At 37.0% G+C, this 19,007-nt stretch overlaps 2 protein-coding genes across 2 annotated transcripts; one reads left to right on the top strand and one right to left on the bottom strand.

Annotated features, from left to right (window-relative positions):
* Positions 1–1,354: 1,354 nt before the first annotated feature.
* On the bottom strand, positions 1,355–9,342 carry syt8 (synaptotagmin VIII). The gene is made up of 9 exons (XM_059545998.1): positions 9,213–9,342; positions 7,697–7,823; positions 7,317–7,486; positions 6,007–6,102; positions 5,343–5,510; positions 5,041–5,208; positions 4,807–4,924; positions 1,977–2,110; positions 1,355–1,691 (listed from the first exon to the last, which is right to left on the bottom strand). The coding sequence occupies exons 2-9, from the start codon at positions 7,794–7,796 to the stop codon at positions 1,452–1,454; spliced, it is 1,194 nt and encodes a 397-aa protein (XP_059401981.1). The 5' UTR covers positions 7,797–7,823; positions 9,213–9,342; the 3' UTR covers positions 1,355–1,451.
* A 5,228-nt stretch (positions 9,343–14,570) lies between these two features.
* Positions 14,571–18,949, top strand: LOC132133031 (cytosolic 5'-nucleotidase 1B). Its single transcript, XM_059545690.1, has 7 exons — positions 14,571–14,686; positions 14,835–14,874; positions 14,989–15,111; positions 15,210–15,342; positions 17,159–17,281; positions 17,404–17,567; positions 18,662–18,949. Exons 2-7 carry the CDS (start codon positions 14,860–14,862, stop codon positions 18,932–18,934), a joined length of 831 nt encoding a protein of 276 aa, XP_059401673.1. The 5' UTR covers positions 14,571–14,686; positions 14,835–14,859; the 3' UTR covers positions 18,935–18,949.
* Positions 18,950–19,007: the final 58 nt, after the last annotated feature.

Raw genomic sequence — 19,007 nt, 5'->3', positions numbered from 1 at the left:
GATCCACATACTGCCATTTTTTGATCAATTCTCATAAACACTGGATAAAATGTGGCCTGAATTGAATGCATCCTTGCTGAATAAAAGCAACACAGCTTAACATATTTAATTGATTTTATACAAAAACAATATATGTGACCCTGGACCACAAAACCAGTCTTAAGTATCATTTTTAAAAAATTGAGATTTTAACATCACCTGAAAGCTGAATATTATATGGTTTATTAGGATCAGACAATATTTGGCCGAGATACAACTATTTGAAAATTGCAAAAAAAAATCTAAATGAAGTTCTTAGCAATGCATATTGCTAATCAAATTAAATTAAATGTTGATATATTTATGGTAGGAAATTTACAAAATATCTTCATGGAACATAATCTTTACTTAATATCCTAATGATTTTTGGAATAAAAGAAGAATTGATAATTTTGACCCATATCATGTGTTTTTTTTTTTTTTTTTGTCTATTGCTACAAATATACCCCACCAATTTAAGACTGCTTTTGTGCTTCAAGGTTACATATATAAATCAAAGGACACCTTGAAGAAGGTACAAAAAGTGTGCTTGTTGATGACATAAAGTTTCAAGCATGTTTAAAACATGACTGTGCAAGAGCAACTAATGAGTTCTCCAGCCTTTAGCATTCTTTAAACTTGCTCAAAGGAAGAAACCTCATTATAACGCTGTAATTTGCCTACATGTGTGCTGAAAGCCTGATATTCACACTCTTATCTAGTGCCTACTGTAGTCACAAGAGAAATAAGTGTGTGTGTGTGTGTGTGTGTGTGTGTGTGTGTGTGTGTGTGTGTGTGTGTGTGTGTGTGTGTGTGTGTGTGTGTGAACTCACCAAACCTAAAACAACAGTCTCGCATCTGCAGTATCAAAACCTGAGCACTGAACGTATCATCATTTTATCCAAAACTTCAAAACATTAGAAGGTTTTGCATAAATTATATAAACAACAAAACATTAAGTATAAATGTCTCTAAATAGTGAATAGAGGCTTATTTATACATATATAAGGAAGTAATAGATCATTTAATACAAAATTAGGGGGATGTGACAGCATTACATGAATCTTACAGATAAATTTATGCTAAATACAACAAATAAAATAGATGTATCGTTATATCTGATTTTAAAACATGGCTAACAGCAGCATTTAACTACAAAAAATTAGCTTTTCTTAGGAAGACCATTCTTATAAACAGATTTGCTTTCATATGTTTGACTAAAATATATTGGACTTGTTATTCGCTAAAAATGATGTAGAAGACAAAATAGTAGAGAGTAATGAAATTTTTATGTATTGTTATAAATAAACCACAAAGAATGGCAAGAAATCAGATATCTTCTCATTGGTCTTTACTATAGTCTGAGCATTACACTCCAGTAACTTAATGAAATTCTTGTGAACATTGTTACAAGGAATGAGAATGGAGGTTTTTCAGAAGGCTTTGTTTGTGAATGGGATCTTTAGCGTGTGTATTAAGGCCAGCGTTGTGTCCACCTGTTCAGAGGAGAGTAACGTGTGCCACTGAGCCACAGGCTTGCGTGGGTTGGACAGCATGTCCGCCCAATGACGCAACTGGTTTCCTGTAGCATCACAGCTCAGATAGATCTTGCCAATCGCATCATTTCTGCTCATTTTGTCATGATCCCACACAGAGATGACCAGCTGGACTTTCTGTATTAAGGGATAATGAGCAAAAGAAATGGTTATACACAATTTAAATTACTTGACGAGGTTGAAATCATATGAGAATGATATTCTGACTTTACAACCCTATTTATTTTTTCCTCACAGACACAAATCAAACCATCGAAAACCAGTCAGTCTAATAGACAAATTCTCAGGTACTTCTGAGGATAAACATGACAGTGGCTCCGGAAGGTCACAGCAAATGTTGTCCATTTATTTGCCATTGGACGCTTAATTCATCTTAGCAACCGGTTTCTAGGCATCACTCACCTGAATCTGTTCAAATGACACTTCAAAAGTGAAAGATTCATTAAAGTATGGATTCAGTGTCTGCTTCTTCACTGATGTTTTCTTCTTCTTCCACTTTTTCTTATCCAGAATCAATTGGACTTTCACATAAGGGTCTACAGAACAAAAACAGAACTATTAATCCATTTCTAAGCTTAACACACTCCCTATATCTTCATGAAATAATGCTATGGCTAAAATACGTTGGAATTGGAATAACACAGGTACACAGCTATTTCTTTTTTTTCACCTGTATAGCGGCATTTCTACAAAATCAAATTCTTTCAAAGTGAAATGTCCAGTTAGTGGCACTAAAAAGCACATTTAGTTGCATCTAAAACAGATGAACTTGTATTTGGCAATGTTTTGCCGCTTTATAGCTTGCCCTTTACAAGTCTGTGAACTTGTGTATCGTGACTCACGTATGTTTCACAGGAGTCGTACCTGAGCTTTTCATCGCAAATGCAGTTCTGTACCAGGTGAGCTACCGAGCAAGTTTACTGTTGTCAGAAAAGCAATTCACGTGTTTTACTGCCACTAGTATTCATTTTAGCTGGACACTGCAGTGAATTGTACATTTATTGGTACGGTTTACAAAACTGTAGGTAGAGGCACATTTTTCCTGTGAGCCAATGTTACCATTTCTAGTGTTTGAGGAGTTTTGTTTCTGTCCCCTGCTGAAAAAAAACAGCATATGCTGGTTAGGTATGTTTTGATGCTGGGATGCTGGTTTATGCTGGTCCTTTTTTTATTTATGATGGTCCCTTGCTGGTTTGAATTGGTCCTTTGCTGGTTTATGCTGGTCATGTGCTGGCAAAGGACCAGCATAAACCAGCAAAAGGACTAGCATAAACCAGCAAAAGGACTAGCATAAACCAGCAAAGGACCAGCATAAACCAGCATCCCAGAATCAATACATACCTACCCAGCATATGCTGTTTTTTTCAGCAAAGGACCAGCATAAACCAGCAAAGGACCAGCATCTCAGCATTAAAACATACTTAACCAGCATATGCGTTTTTTTTTTCAGTAAAGGACCAGTTCAAACCAGCAATGGACCAGCATAAACCAACAAAGGACCAGTTCAAACCAGTAAAGGACCAGCATAAACCAGCGAAGGACCAGTTCAAACCAGCAATGGACCAGCATAAACCAGCAAAGGACCAGTTCAAACCAGCAATGGACAAGCATAAACCAGCAAAGGACCAGCATAAACCAGCAAAGGACCAGTTCAAACCAGCAAAGGACCAGTTCAAACCAGCAAAGGACCAGCATAAACCAGCAAAGGACCAGTTCAAACCAGCAATGGACCAGCATAAACCAGCAAAGGACCAGTTCAAACCAGCAATGGACCAGCATAAACCAGCAATGGACCAGTTCAAACCAGCAAAGGACCAGCATAAACCAGCAATGGACCAGTTCAAACCAGTAAAGGACCAGCATAAACCAGCGAAGGACCAGTTCAAACCAGCAATGGACAAGCATAAACCAGCAAAGGACCAGTTCAAACCAGCAATGGACAAGCATAAACCAGCAAAGGACCAGCATAAACCAGCAAAGGACCAGTTCAAACCAGCAAAGGACCAGCATAAACCAGCGAAGGACCAGTTCAAACCAGCAATGGACCAGCATAAACCAGCAAAGGACCAGTTCAAACCAGCAATGGACAAGCATAAACCAGCAAAGGACCAGCATAAACCAGCAAAGGACCAGTTCAAACCAGCAAAGGACCAGTTCAAACCAGCAAAGGACCAGCATAAACCAGCAAAGGACCAGTTCAAACCAGCAATGGACCAGCATAAACCAGCAAAGGACCAGTTCAAACCAGCAATGGACCAGCATAAACCAGCAATGGACCAGTTCAAACCAGCAAAGGACCAGCATAAACCAGCAATTGACCAGTTCAAACCAGTAAAGGACAAGCATAAACCAGCAAAGGACCAGTTCAAACCAGCAATGGACAAGCATAAACCAGCAAAGGACCAGCATAAACCAGCAAAGGACCAGTTCAAACCAGCAAAGGACCAGCATAAACCAGCGAAGGACCAGTTCAAACCAGCAATGGACCAGCATAAACCAGCAAAGGACCAGTTCAAACCAGCAATGGACAAGCATAAACCAGCAAAGGACCAGCATAAACCAGCAAAGGACCAGTTCAAACCAGCAAAGGACCAGTTCAAACCAGCAAAGGACCAGCATAAACCAGCAAAGGACCAGTTCAAACCAGCAATGGACCAGCATAAACCAGCAAAGGACCAGTTCAAACCAGCAATGGACCAGCATAAACCAGCAATGGACCAGTTCAAACCAGCAAAGGACCAGCATAAACCAGCAATTGACCAGTTCAAACCAGTAAAGGACCAGCATAAACCAGCGAAGGACCAGTTCAAACCAGCAATGGACCAGCATAAACCAGCAAAGGACCAGTTCAAACCAGCAAAGGACCAGTTCAAACCAGCAATGGACAAGCATAAACCAGCAAAGGACCAGCATAAACCAGCAAAGGACCAGTTCAAACCAGCAAAGGACCAGTTCAAACCAGCAAAGGACCAGTTCAAACCAGCAAAGGACCAGCATAAACCAGCAAAGGACCAGTTCAAACCAGCAATGGACCAGCATAAACCAGCAAAGGACCAGTTCAAACCAGCAATGGACCAGCATAAACCAGCAATGGACCAGTTCAAACCAGCAAAGGACCAGCAGCCCAGCGTCAAAAAATACCTAACCAACATATGCTGTTTCTTTCAACAGGGTCAGTAGTGATTGCAGACTACACTTTAGAGGATGTAGGATATTTTAATAAGAATGTCACCTGAAGAGCCACCATGGTCCATCCTCTTCAGGTTCTTGGCTTCAAGGATGATCACAGTGAGTTTACTACTAGCCGGGACATAACGAAGAGAAAAGCAGATCTCTCCCAGATGCTCTTGCTGTGAAAAGGACAATGTACTGCATGTAAAGGGCAAAATAACTTTTTGGGACTTGCAGTTGAATTCCAGTTTTTAGAGAATAACAATGTGCACTGTATATAGATACTGAACTAAACCTCATGTTTGGAAGCTTCGCTCAGATCTCTCCACTCCTCGATCACATGATTCCAGTCCACTGTGGACAGATTCAGTCTGATCTCACCGATGATGTCGTGTTTGGAGAATCTGTTAAAGTCATAGACTTGCATCACCAGTATCGACTCAGTCAGCTCCTTCTGAGGGATCTGCAAGTGATGAAAACAACACATCAACAACTCCACCTCATCAGGTCATCGATTGAGCTGACAAAAGACTGTTGTTCTAATATGAATCTATTTCCCCTATGATAGTGAATGATTTCATATGCTGCATGGTTTACCTGATATTTGAAATTTTCATTGAACACTGGGTTTAGGGTTTTCCTGAAGACTTTCGTCTCATATGTTTTGAACTTGCTGGGAAGGATGTAGACTTTCACATAAGGGTCAGATGTCCCTCCTGAGTCCATCGCTTTCAAAGCAGCAGCTTCTTTTATCCCTACAGTCAGCTGATGAGAAATATGGTACAGTATATATTAGATTATGATCTTAAAAACAGTTTTAATCTAAAAGCGTTTCCTTAAAGTCTGTATTTACTTTGTCAGTTTACATTACTAGTCTTGTGCAGAACAATTCATCCATGAAAATCCACAATAATAATTTTAAAAAGTATATTGGTGATTTTTAGTCAAATTATGTATGCTTCTTCCCCATGGACTTTAAATAAAAATATGCACTTCACATTAATTGATAGAATGTCTTGAACAGTCAGAAAAAAAAAAGAAATAATGATGACTTGGAAGTGAAGAAGATGAAATGTAAAGTAATTCTAACTTGTTTGTTAATTTTAAGCACTACGTAGTTTCTGTAATTCGGATTCATAGTTTGAATGATTTTTCTATTATTCTAAAAGTACAATCTCGCTTTATAACATTGAGAATATTGGCATTTTGGAATGAACCGATGTGCGCACTGCTGTAAAATCAGTGAAAGAGATATAGTGACCTCTGATCTGGATGTGTTGAACTCCAGTGAGTACTGCAGTTTTCCTCTCTGCTGGTCAGCTGATCCATACTCCGCACCCTCTGTCTCAGGCTGGACCTGTCAGTAAATCCAGTATCCCAAAAATGAAAATCTGCTGAAAATGTACTCACCCTCAGGTCATACAAGATATAGATGAGTTTGTTTTTCATCAGAGCAGATTTAGAGAAATTTAGCATCACATCACTTGCTCACTAATGGATGCTCTGCAGTGAATGGGTGCCATCAGAATGAGTGTCAAAACAGCTGATAAATACATCAAAATGATCCAAGATAAAGCATTGTGTTTGTAAGAAACAAATACATCATCAACACATTTTTAACTTCAAACCATTGCTTCTGGCTAAAATACGAGTCCTCTATCCATAATATTGCTTTCTGCAGTGAAAAGGTTCTTTAGTCTAAATCAGGAGAGAAATATTCACAGATCAAGCACCATTCAAAGGCCAAAACAATCCAAAATATGTAATTGGATTTTGATATGAGAGACTTTTTCACTGGGTGAAGCGTTATTATGAATTATGGACTTGTATTTTGGCCAGAACCTTATTGATGGATTTTGTTTCTTATAAACAAACAGCTTTTCTCATCAGCAGATGTTAATTGTTGGACTAGACTCAACTGGAGTGGATTATTGTGATGTTTTTATCAGCTGTTTGGACTTTCATTCTGACGGCACCCATTCACTGCCGAGGATCCATTGGTGATCAAGTGATTGAATGATAGATTTCTCCAAATCTGTTTCCATTAAGAAAATTCATTTACAGCTTACATGAGTAAATGTTCACCAAATTAAAATTTTTGGATGAGCTGTTCCTTTAAAGGACCATGTCAACAATGGCAGCCAATGGTGTGAATTTGGAGACGGGACTTGGATGTTTTTTTTTTTTCAACCAATAGCAGATGATGGGAGTGTTGAGGAATTTTGTTTTGCCACACTAGTGCAGACATTACAAACCTTGCCTTTAAAATATCTTAAAAGAAAAAAATACATAGGCATAAATGAGATAATTATTGATATATTGCAAGATTAGAGGACAATAAAAGCAATGTTAAAAGCACTGACGTATTTGATGAGAAATGTTGAACCTACTACGGTATCTTGGAGTTTCAAAGACTTGTTTGTTTGAAAAACAGATTTTATGTTGAGATCTCTTCTAAATCTCTAGAGGACACGCATGTGAGATTAAGTGAGAAGTTTCCATAATGCTTTTTTTTCTGACTAGAAGAACAATTTAAGCAGCATTCACAAGCATGGATGATCCATCTCTTACCAGAGCTGTGGTTGTAGTTCCTGAGATCCCTTTCATACTGATCTTCTGGTCCAACTTCTTCTTCCTCTTCTTTTTCCCTTTGCAGCAGCATTTCACACAGCAGCATATCACACAGATAAGAATGAGCAGGATGACGGCAGCAAATATAGCATAGATGGCCCATCTTGGCACTGTTGTGGCAAAAACAACAATATTCCATCACATATCACAGTCCAGGGACACACATCTGAAGGATGAGGTGAGACCGAGGCCAGGAGTCGTAAGACAAGTTAAAGTTGTAACAAGTGAAAATTGAGTAGAAAGAAATGTCTGCAAGGGGTGGAATTAGATCGGCCCTCGTGGAGCAGGTGCTGAAATGAGGATTCATATGATATACTCACAAGGAATCCTGTCCAGGAGAGAGGGCAGGAAGCCTGGAGCAGCTGTTGTGGTGTTGGTGTGAAGTGTTTTAGTTGGTTTTAATGTTGGTCTTGGTGTCATGGTGAAATGGATCAGGCCAGTGGGTCACTGGAAATATACATACAAAAGACAGTTTGTGTCTGGCAAGTGTTAGTTACCTTGTTTTGTGATGGCCCCTACTGGTTAGAATGGTTGTGCAACACTTTAGTCAGCCCGAAGGGAACGGTTTACAAAAAAAATTGTAGGAATAGTTGACCCGAAAGTGGAAATTCTGTAAGTATGTCATTTCAAAACCTTGGTAAATATAATTAGGAGTCTGTAATGTGAAGTCATACATTCTATACACACTCTGCTAAATATCTCCTATTGTGTTCCACTGGAAAACTGAGGATGAACAAATGATGGCTGAATTTAAATTTTTGAGCGAACTATCCCTAATGAAGGCTATTTCTGCTATGGAATAAAAAAATACAATAACAACTCAATTGTGATTGTTTTTATCTCAAAATTCATACTTTTTTTCTCAGATTTGCAAGATATAAACAAATTGAGATCGGAACAAGTCAGTATTGTGAGATATAAAGTTGCAATTACCTTTTTTTATTCTGTGGTGAAAAAAAAAATCAAGCAAGCAAACAAAATAGCAAGAATCCCAAGAAGTAAATTTAGAATTCTGAGAAAAAAAGTCAGAATTATGAGATTTAAACTCACTGTGAGATGCAAACCTGGAATTGTTAATAAAAATCCAGAATTCTTAGCTTATATCTCGCAATTCTGATTTAATATAAAAAAGTCTGTGGTTCCATAATTTATCATTTTAATAAAGTAAAATTTAAAAACAATTTAAAACAAGTAACTGCAACTGAAAAAAAAAATCTTACACCGTGTCTACACTGGATGCGGCGTGGCATGGCGTGTGAAATCCCCGACAGAAAACTGCTGCTGCGTTCTATTTATGACGTATTGACACAGATTTCAAATGATTTTCAATAGTCGCTTTGCTGCGTCCAATGTAGACAGACTTTAGCTGTTGCACGTCCAGTGTAGACACGCTGTTAGATGGTACAAGTCTGCCTTTATTAAACTCTGGGTTGCATGACTAAAAAGCATGTCGTCACCACCAAAGTTAAACGTGTTGACAGCCACCTGCAGTCCATTAAAACTGGGTGTGCTTAAAGTGTACCGATAACATTCTTTTTCAGTGAAACAGTCATAAAAATTGAATAGTGCTGCCTTGAGAATACAGTCTGTTGCAATGCAACAATAAAGTACTTAAATAGTCCAAGTCCCAGTTTTGAAAGAGAGAGAGAAAAGTGTAAACAGTGCAGAACAATAACAAAATACATGATTATGCCTGAGAATGATGCCTTAAATAAAAATAATGTAATGGAACTATAATCAAAAGCAGCACAAAATAGCTACAAACTGAACATAAAAACACATTTCCATGAAAGAAGTAAACTTCAATATAAAACAGAGCATTATAGTGGCACTTACTGTTGTAAAATTAGATCCTTTGGAATAGTGTCTTCTCAGTTGTAGTTTAAAACATAAAGAATAATATTCTGAATAGTATGAACACATTCCTAAACCGTTCACTGTATGCAGAGCCACAGAGAGGGGAAGGAAGTCATCAGCTCAGGAAAGAGCCACTGGAATGTGCCATTTACTAACTATTGAGGCTTTAATCATTCGGTAAGACAAGAGTCTGTTGTTTATCTCAGTTCCATTAATACAGTACAATTCAGTATTTTCAACAGCCAACTTTTTGCCTTTGAAGAGTAGCTGCTTAAACTTTTTATGACATTTTAAATCTTTTTATGACAGTTGTGAAAATAGGAGAGAAAGAGAGACACTACAAATGAAAGAGAGGGATAAAGGCGAAGAGTGAAAGAGATGAACATTAAAAATCACAAAAAAGACAAAGGGACAGAATCAGATTTACACACACTGTATATCATATCTTCCATCCATCTTCCAAACTGCGGTCGCAGGGAGAAATATTGAAGAGCGATAACAAAATACATTTTTACTGGTAGTCCACTGTGTGAAGAATTCTTTGGGTATAATACATCATAGTTTACTTTATTTTATAAAAAATAAAAAAATAATTATATCTGGTGTCTAAATAATTTTTTTCACTCCCCTTTTTAACAGCCTAGTATCAGATATGTTACCATTAACATTATATCTTGTTAAATTTGCTAAATATCATTCCATATAACAAATACTCCCAATATGCAATTTTTATTTACAGAGTCATAGACAACACTCAATTAGAACTTGTTGGATCCAGCTGAAACCTGTCTAGAAAAGGCACTTGAATACACATTAACTCAACTTGCCTTTATTACCCTCCACTTGCAGGTCCAGCGGTTGTCTTGTCCAGTTCTGCAGTATTAAACACTTAAGTCATCGTCTTGTGCTGGAATCCAAAAATAGTCGGAAACAAAGACTAGGCCACTTAGACAGCTCTCCTCAACGTGTTCCTTCAATACATAAAAAATGTGCGGCACCTGCCACACCTCAATAATACACAAAACTGCCTGTGCATATGCCTTTACAGGAATAGGTTAACACCTCATGTGAAACTCAAATGGTACACAAACAGTCAGATAGCCTACAAGATATTCAAATACTTTCTTATAAGGAAGAGCTAAATATCACAGCTGATTAAGTGCTGATAGCATGAACAGCTTCCTTCTTGCTCTTGAAATACTGTATGTTCTGCTGTGATGAGCAGTGAAAACATACTGGAAATTACAACAGAAACCAGTCTTGCCACACTACTGTTTGAATATGAATGGTAATCTGATAATGAAGAAAATGTATTTATTTATCACTTTAATATCAAACATCATTTATTTGTTTAAATCCTTGTTCAGTAACGTAGAACATTTTATATATTCCAAATATCTATAGGCTACGTTATGAAATAACTTTTGTTAATTCATTATCTCATGTTCTAATTATCTCAATTATCATCATATTTTTATAGATCTGACGCTTGACTGGTTGCACTATTGGAAGAGAGCTGAACTGGATGATGACATCACTGAATCATCAATGAACTGACTTTAGCTGGAAAAGTGATTTATTGTCAGTGTTGGAGAAAGTTAATTTTAAAAGTAATACATTACAATATTGCGTTCCTCCCTAAAAAAGTAACTAATTATGTTACTTAGTTACTTTATGTGAAAAGTTATGTGTTACGTTGCTTTTGATTACTTTTGCATTGCTTTTTAAATATGTGCAGGTGTGTTGTTAATATAAGAAGTTCTATTTATAGCAAATGTAAAAGCCCTTTCACACTAAAAAGTGTAATGAATTAACTTCAGGCTGAAGGAAAAGTAAATTCACGTCTGTACAGTAGAACACGTAAATAAACGCCTGACAATTTTGCCAATAAAGTTTTGACTTTATGATTGTATTTATGCCCATGTATGATGATAAATGAGCGTGTTGTGTTTTCAGTTACACATTAAACTAAGTAAATTATAAATTTCTCAGTGAAATACTATATAAATACTTTAGAATTATGATCCATTAATTTGCCAAAATAAAATTTAATACATGTTTAATTTAAACTGCATTCCAGCTAAAATTCCAGTCAGCATAATCAAAGCTTTATTTGCATGTCCAGCATTTACAGTAGGCTATTATTTACAAAAGTATTCAGAACATTAAGCAAAGAGATCGAAATAAAGGGGGAAAATTATGATTATAAAACCAATAATAATAGGCTTATAATAATAATATACAATTATAATGGGTGTTACGACCAGCTCGTATCAAACAGAAACGTTTGAATCAAAAAAGAGGTTTTATTGAATTAGAGGAGAGAAAAAACCAATCAGGAGCTCTCACGACCTGGACCAATTGAATCAGGAGACTCAGGGTCGTCACATGGGGAAAAAACTATTAGTTAATGGACTTATGGATAAAAATGTTTTCTTTTAGACCTATTTTATATTATGCACTTTCTGTAACATTTATTCATGATGAATTTGATTGCTGACAATTGCACATAATACAGTCCAGTAGCCAAGGCCTATGGTTAATATAATAATTTAATAATGTAATAATTTCTATAATAAATAATATAATAACTTCTAAATTCAAAATAAAATATTAAGGAATCCACCTCTGATAATCTCAGGTTGCTATGATCATGCAGGTTTGTTTACATTTAACATATGGCCACAAGAAAAATATGTAGTTTCCTAACCATAAGAAGTCATGGAAACAAGAAATGGATGTCATTCTCTTAACATAAATTAAAAATTAAATTAAAATTTAATTAAATTTATGCATTTAGCAGACGCTTTTATCCAAAGCAACTTACAGTGCATTCAGGCTATCAATTTTTACCTATCATGTGTTCCCGGGGAATCGAACCCACAACCTTGCACTTGATAGCGCAATGCTCTATCTCTAGGCCTCGACATAAGGATGTTGCTACCTTGACAAAATTATCTCTTGGCCACAACGTAATATCACGTTCCCACGAGTTATTATGTCGTGGCCACAACAAAACTTCCGGTAAGTGAACTGACCATTTCACCTTCCGGGCACCATACTATACAAATAGCCTAAATGTGACATGACTTGACTAGAGTGTTTGCTCATTTGCAATACGTCTATAGCCTATAGGAAGTTTCGTTTCAGAAAATGTATGTAAAAGTGACATCTTAAAGATGTCTATCAGATGTTTGTACACAGCAGATGCTTTCCAGATGAAGTGATCTTTAACAGACGTAGGGCTACGTGTGCTATCTCGGTTATGAGTCGGTTCGTTTTAGTGAATCAAAACCATGCACAACAAGTGTAGTCAAAAGGCTCACAAACCTGTGACGGGTTTATTCTGCAGTGAATAATAATTCATCAGACTGATTACTGAAGCAACATTGCTGAACTGCCAGTTATTTTTTTTGTGATGTCCGTCTCGAAATTAAACCAGTTACGATTCATAAACCTGAAATCAGCACCATTACAGGATCTTCTTTATATGGCAACGGACAGTTAAAGACACAGATTTTTACTGAATATTTTAATAAAAGCAGAAACTACACCAGCAGATCTGATTTGAAGGGTTAGTTCACCCAAATATTAAAATTATGTCATTAATGACTCACCCTCATGTCGTTCCAAACCCTCCGTTCATCTTATAAAAACATCATCAAAGTAGTCCATGTGACATCAGAGGGTCAGTTATAATTTGTTGAAGCATCGAAAATACATTTTGGTCCAAATTATTTTTGGACTAAATCTAAAATATCTTAAACTGTGTTTCGAAGATGAACGGAGGTCTTACGAGTTTGGAACGACATGAGGGTGAGTGATTTAGCCCTATTCGGACGGGACTAGTTTTCTAAACTACGTTTGAGTTTCGATTCTTACCACCTGACGTCTGCGATTTTCATGTACCAGTTCGGACGGGACTAACATCTCCGTGTTTATTACAGAGGTGGGAGGGTCTGTTTTGTGCATCTGGGCATCACAGAGATCACGTGCTCTGTATGCGTGCATTGCATTCATTCAGAATGATTGCCATTAACCATGTTAATGTGTGGTTCCTTTAGTGTAACTTGTTTTCCTTTTTTTTGTGTGTGTGTGTAGTAGGCTAAACCTACCATATGTTTAATTTTCATAAAGGTACTTATGTAACTGAGTGCATAAATTAATGTGAGTAATCTTACGTGATGCATGATATTACAATAGGCGGTATGCAAATATATCAATATATCAAATACATGCGCGTGGTAATAGCATCAACGGTAATTCACGTTGGCCAAAACACACAAGGAAACGCGTTGTGAAATAAAATATCACCGGCAATCACAGACATTCGGACGGGATTCGTTTTCTCAGAGTAGGTAATTTGCTCTGGAATTATCACAGAGGTTGTATGAGAAAAACACAGACGTGGCTGATTCAGACGGGATTAAAATCAACAAGTACGTCTGTGAAACACATATTTCTCTAACGACCCCCTGTAAAACTGGTCCCGTCCGAATAGGGCTATTAATGACCAGTGTTTGGAATAACGGCGTTTAAAAGAACAGCGTTAGGTAACGACGTTATTTTTTCAGTAACGGGGTAATCTAACTAATTACTTTTCCCGTCGTTACAACGCCGTTAACGTTACTGAACGTTAAATGCGTTGCGTTACTATGCATTGATTTAATATGCAATCCGAACGCACCCCTGGCTCACACAGCGAGTGAGCAGGTGGGTTAATAACGAGATAAGCGATTATGATTGGCTAAGGCAGAGTCATGTGTTTCATGGTAGCCAATCAGAGCCAGTGTTTTTACACACACGCGCCAGCGGCGCCAAACACACACAGTCACACACACGCAACAGCTACACAGAGATTCGCAGCAGCAGGAGAAATGGCGAGTCAGGAGCAATCTGATGAAAAGTTGGCATTTTCAAGGTGGAGATAAACACTACTTCAAATTCATTGTAGTCAAAGGCAAGAACGTGCATGTAATGTGTACATGTAATGTGTGACACACGCATCTACAAAGCTAGTGGCCAAAAATACTTTTTTACAAAGAGTGCAGGATAAAACTCTTGCTGTCTGTTGACGTGCAATAAATATCGAAAACAAATTCTTTGACATATAGCAACTTTTTTTTTTTTTTACAGTAACGCAGTAATTTCTCTGGTAACGAGTTACTTTTATTATAGAGTAATTCAGTTACTAACTCAGTTACTTTTTGGAAGAAGTAGTGAGTAACTATAACTAATTACTTTTTTAAGTAACGTTCTCAACAGTGTTAATGACATAATTTCAATTTTTGGATGAACTAACCCTTTAATCTGATGTGCCGCTCCAGGGCGCAGGGTGGCGGCGGATTACAATGAAAGTGAATGACAGCAGTAGGCTACTAATAATAGTGCACTTGGTTTGCACACTGTCACTGTGTACACTATGCAGCTTGAAGCAGGCGGGAAGTATATAGGTAAAGTTACTCGCGTTTCATTATTTTATTACATCATATATGTCTTTTAGGAGTATCAATATCGTGCAAAACTACGCGTAGTTTTGGTCTGTGTTCGTTTAAGTAACCGCTCGCCACGTTTTCTTCACTTCCGCGTCTGTTTATGCAGGTAAAGGACGGATATTTTGAAGAGTATGGAAGATGAAAAGGTGAAGTCAAATGTTACTACTCTATATGCGTGGTAACTTCTCTCCAGTAACTAAAGACACTTAATGACGTGCAATTTACGCTCATTTATAACTGCAGCTCATCTGTTTGTTCAGAATTGCACCGGTCCTCTTATGATAGCGCTGCAGTATAATGACCTGTTTGACTTGGACTCGATCTCTGCGTCCACAAACACAGATGATGCACTACCCAAAGGAAGAGCAGTCACTTTTGTTAAGGTAGGAAAGGTCTAGTTATTAAATGTTATACGCGTGGTCAGTTTCTGAGGAGTTTTTTTTTTTTTTTTACGATTTCCAAATGCTTGCTGTGAATGTAGGCAGTACAAATAGTGAACGAGAGACTTGTGGAACAGAAAGAGACCGAGTCTTTGCTTTTTGAAGTGATCCTCATCGCAAAGGAGTGCTCTGAAGAAATCAAAATGAAGATAGTTGAGAGTGTAAAGTATTATGGTAAGTTCACTTGACATTTTTAACCCTCTGGGCTTCTTCGTAAATGGGTCACACTTAGCTTCCTCCCGCCCGAAAACGGGCGAAGCCTTAAAATTGTACTTTACTTTTTCCCAGGATAACCAATCAAATATATTTTTGTTCTATAATGTTTTCTGATTATTATTTAGAATTTTTAGATTTTTTTATGATACTTTGCATTAATTATATAATTTTTATGAGCTATTTTTTCCATTAGAATTAATATATCATTTTTTATTTTATATTTATTTAAAAAAAAAATTCAATAAATGCAGCATTTCACATCAAAATAGAGTGCCAGCCTAAAAAAAAAATGTTCCAGGAGAAGAACTTCATCTAGTGGCTTTAAAAAATAGGCACTTTTGTGTAATGTCCTGTACCAGCCTGTAGGCTGTCTATAGCTTCCTATATATCCTATATAGAAAGGCTTTTTGATTCCTTTTGTTGTTTTAGACATGATTTCTCTATCTTATTCGTTTTTTTTATTTAGATATACATTTAGATATTCTAAAAGATGATTACTTTATTTTCTTAACAAAAATGTTTAGATAAGTATCAGATTTTGCATTATGATTACAATTAAACTATAGCATTTGGTTAGAAAGGGAACACAATGTGTGTGTGTGTGTGTGTGTGTGTGTGTGTGTGTGTGTGTGTGTGTGTGTGTGTGTGTGTGTGTGTGTGTGTGTGTGTGTGAGTGAATGTGTGTGTGTGTGTGTGTGTGTGTTGCATTTGAGCGAGAGTCTCTTTTTGTATTTTTTATTTATTTATTTTTGCATATTCTCAAAATCTGCTGTTGCAGTCTTACCAGTCTCTCTCTTTCTCTCTCTCTCTCTCTCTCTCTCTCTCTGTGTGTGTGTGTGTGTGTGTGCATTTGAGCAAGTTTTTTTTTTTCATTTATTGATTTTATGTGGAATATTCTACAAATTTGCTGTTGCAGTCGCCAGTTTATCTGTGTATGTGTGTGTGTGTTTGTGTGCGTGGGTGTGTGTGTGTGGGGGGGGGGGGTCTTATTTGCACTCTTGATGTTCTAGAGTTTCACCCCTTCATTGCTGTACACTTTTTTTCAGCACAGTTGCTGATCTGTAGCTTGTACCACCAAAAGTTTCTCTGAGTTTTCCTATTTTTTCGTATTTCCCATTCATTTCCTATGTCGCCCGTTTTCGGGCGGGAGGAAGCTAAGTGTGACTTTTTTTTTTACGACCCTTTAACAAATCAGAATCATCTCCTTGATTTTTTTGTATGTTCATATAGGTAATACAACAAATCCCCATCCGATGAAGCAAAACAATTAAACATTTCAAAACGTTCAAGTTTTCGCCCGTTTTCGGGCGAAGAAGCCCAGAGGGTTAATATGGCACTTACGTAGACTATAAAAATATGAACTATAACTTATTTTATTTTTTTCACAAAGCGGTCAGTTAATGGTGGTGCTCCCAAAATTATTAAAAAATGTTTTGTATTTAATGTTTTGTAATAAAGTTTTGACTTTGTTTTATTAACCAAATCATCAGAATCACCATTTTATGGCAGGTGATATATGTAATGTATGTAAAAAAAAATTGTTTTCATGCTACTTTTATAGTTAGGTAATAATTTATCAAAAATATCTTGGATGTCTCACAATGATAAAAACAAACAAACATAGGATTTGTGACTTAAATACTTAAATAAAAAAATGGCTTTTTTTTTGTATGTACTTTTTAATTATTTGTTTCACTTGTTTTATGCAATTATGCAAATCTTTTTTTTTTTTTTACATGTGCTTATATTGCATTTTTTTTTTTTTTATCACCAGGTCTAGAAATAGGCAAATTTTTCTTTTGCAAAAAGGAAGAACTCATAAATACTCTTCAGTCAAACAAAGTTAAGCTGTTCCTCTCTACTGACAGGGATGATGTCTGTGAAGCTCTGCATACAGGTACAAAGTTTAACAATTCAGGTTTAAAATAATATTATTTATTTTTAATGCATTGTTGTAGTTTTTTTCATCAAATAATTGCATTAATACATATTAAAGTTTGCCCATTTTGTTGCATTTAGGAATTCCAGCTGCTTTTCTGTACGATCAGTGTGATGATCACGTCCTCAGTCAGCTCAAGGTCATTATCTCAGGTGATGTTATCGGTTTCACTGAGGATTCACTTGACAGTCTTTCAGATTTTGGATTCAGTGAAACCCAAATAGAGACCTTCAAAGCAGCAAAGGTAAATCATGAAATATTTATATTTATGCAATCATCTTTTTTTGCCCTAGTACCGCTTTTAAGTTTCATTTGTCATATTAAAGCGTTAGTTCACCCAAAAATGAAAATTATGTCATTAATAACTCACCCTCATGTCGTCCCAAACCAGTAAGATCTCCATTTATCTTCAGAACATAGTTAGATTTAGTCCGAGAGCTCTTAGTCCCTCCATTGAAGCTGTGTGAACGCTATACTGTCCATGTCCAGAAAGGTAAGAAAAACATCATCAAAGTAGTCCATGTGACATCAGAGGGTCAGTTAGAATTTTTTGAAGCATCAAAAATACATTTTGGTCCAAAAATAGCAAAAACTACGACTTTATTCAGCATTGTCTTCTCTTCCGTGTCTGTTGTGAGAGAGTTCAAAACAAAGCAGTTTGTCATATCCGGTTCGCGAATGAATCATTCAATGTAACCAGATCTTTTTGAACCAGTTCACCAAATCGAACTGAATCGTTTTAAATGGTTCGCGTCTCCAATACGCATTAATCCACAAATGACTTAAGCTGTTAACTTTTTTTAATGTGGCTGACACTCTCTCTGAGTTCAAACAAACCAATATCCCGGAGTAATGCATGCACTCAAACAGTACACTGATTAACTGCTGTGAAGATGAACACCGAGCCGAGCCAGATAATGACTCGTTCACGAGTACATCGAATGATTAGTTCGCGAACCGGATATGACAAACTGCTTTGTTTTGAACTGTCTTACAACAGACACGGAAGAGAAGACAATGCTGAATAAAGTCGTAGTTTTTGCTATTTTTGGACCAAAATGTATTTTAGGTGCTTCAAAATATTCTAACTGACCCTCTGACGTCACATGGACTACTTTGATGATGTTTTTCTTTCCTTTCTGGACATTGACAGTATACCGTACACACAGCTTCAATGGAGGGACTGAGAGCTCTCGGACTAAACCTAAAATATCTTAAACTGTGTTCCAAAGATAAACGGAGGTCTTACTGGTTTGGAACGACATGAGGGTAAGTTATTAATGACATAATTTTGCAAATTGGGCGAACTAACCCTTTAACATAGTCTTATGTTGCCAGATCTGCATGAAGGAGTTTGCCGTTCTGATCGGTCAGATGAGGAGGAAGTTTGGGCGAGAGAACAGCCCTCTCTGCATTTGTGTTTTAACAGCATGGGGCTCTACGAACGTCTGTGCGTCTGCCCTGAAAACTCTCCGGGAATGGGGTCTAGATGTGGACGAGGCGTTTTGTCTGGCTGGAGCTCCCTGCAGCCCCATACTAGCTGTGGTTAAACCCCACATACTCTGGGATGCTGGCCTTCACAACATCAGGGACTTGTCCACACATTCCTGAGAGTTCGTAACACTAAGCTTACTTACCTTTCATTTTATTCAGGTGCCATTTCTGTTCTTTTGCTGTTACACTT

This window comes from Carassius carassius, chromosome 50 (assembly GCF_963082965.1).
Source record: "Carassius carassius chromosome 50, fCarCar2.1, whole genome shotgun sequence".
Classification (NCBI taxonomy): Eukaryota; Metazoa; Chordata; class Actinopteri; order Cypriniformes; family Cyprinidae; genus Carassius; species Carassius carassius.
The sequence above is the reverse complement of the archived record's forward strand: the minus strand, read 5'-3'. Positions and strand labels throughout refer to the sequence as shown.

Coding starts and splice junctions, on each gene's coding strand:
- syt8 (XM_059545998.1), bottom strand. CDS start 7,796: ATGACACCAAGACCAACATTAAAACCAACTAAAACACTTCACACCAAC. Junction 7,487..7,696: donor TCTCCTGGACAGGATTCCTT/GTGAGTATATCA, acceptor TTGCCACAACAG/TGCCAAGATGGGCCATCTAT. Junction 5,209..5,342: donor ATGAAAATTTCAAATATCAG/GTAAACCATGCA, acceptor CATCACTTGCAG/ATCCCTCAGAAGGAGCTGAC.
- LOC132133031 (XM_059545690.1), top strand. Junction 15,343..17,158: donor TGAGAGTGTAAAGTATTATG/GTAAGTTCACTT, acceptor TTTTATCACCAG/GTCTAGAAATAGGCAAATTT. Junction 17,282..17,403: donor CTGTGAAGCTCTGCATACAG/GTACAAAGTTTA, acceptor TGTTGCATTTAG/GAATTCCAGCTGCTTTTCTG.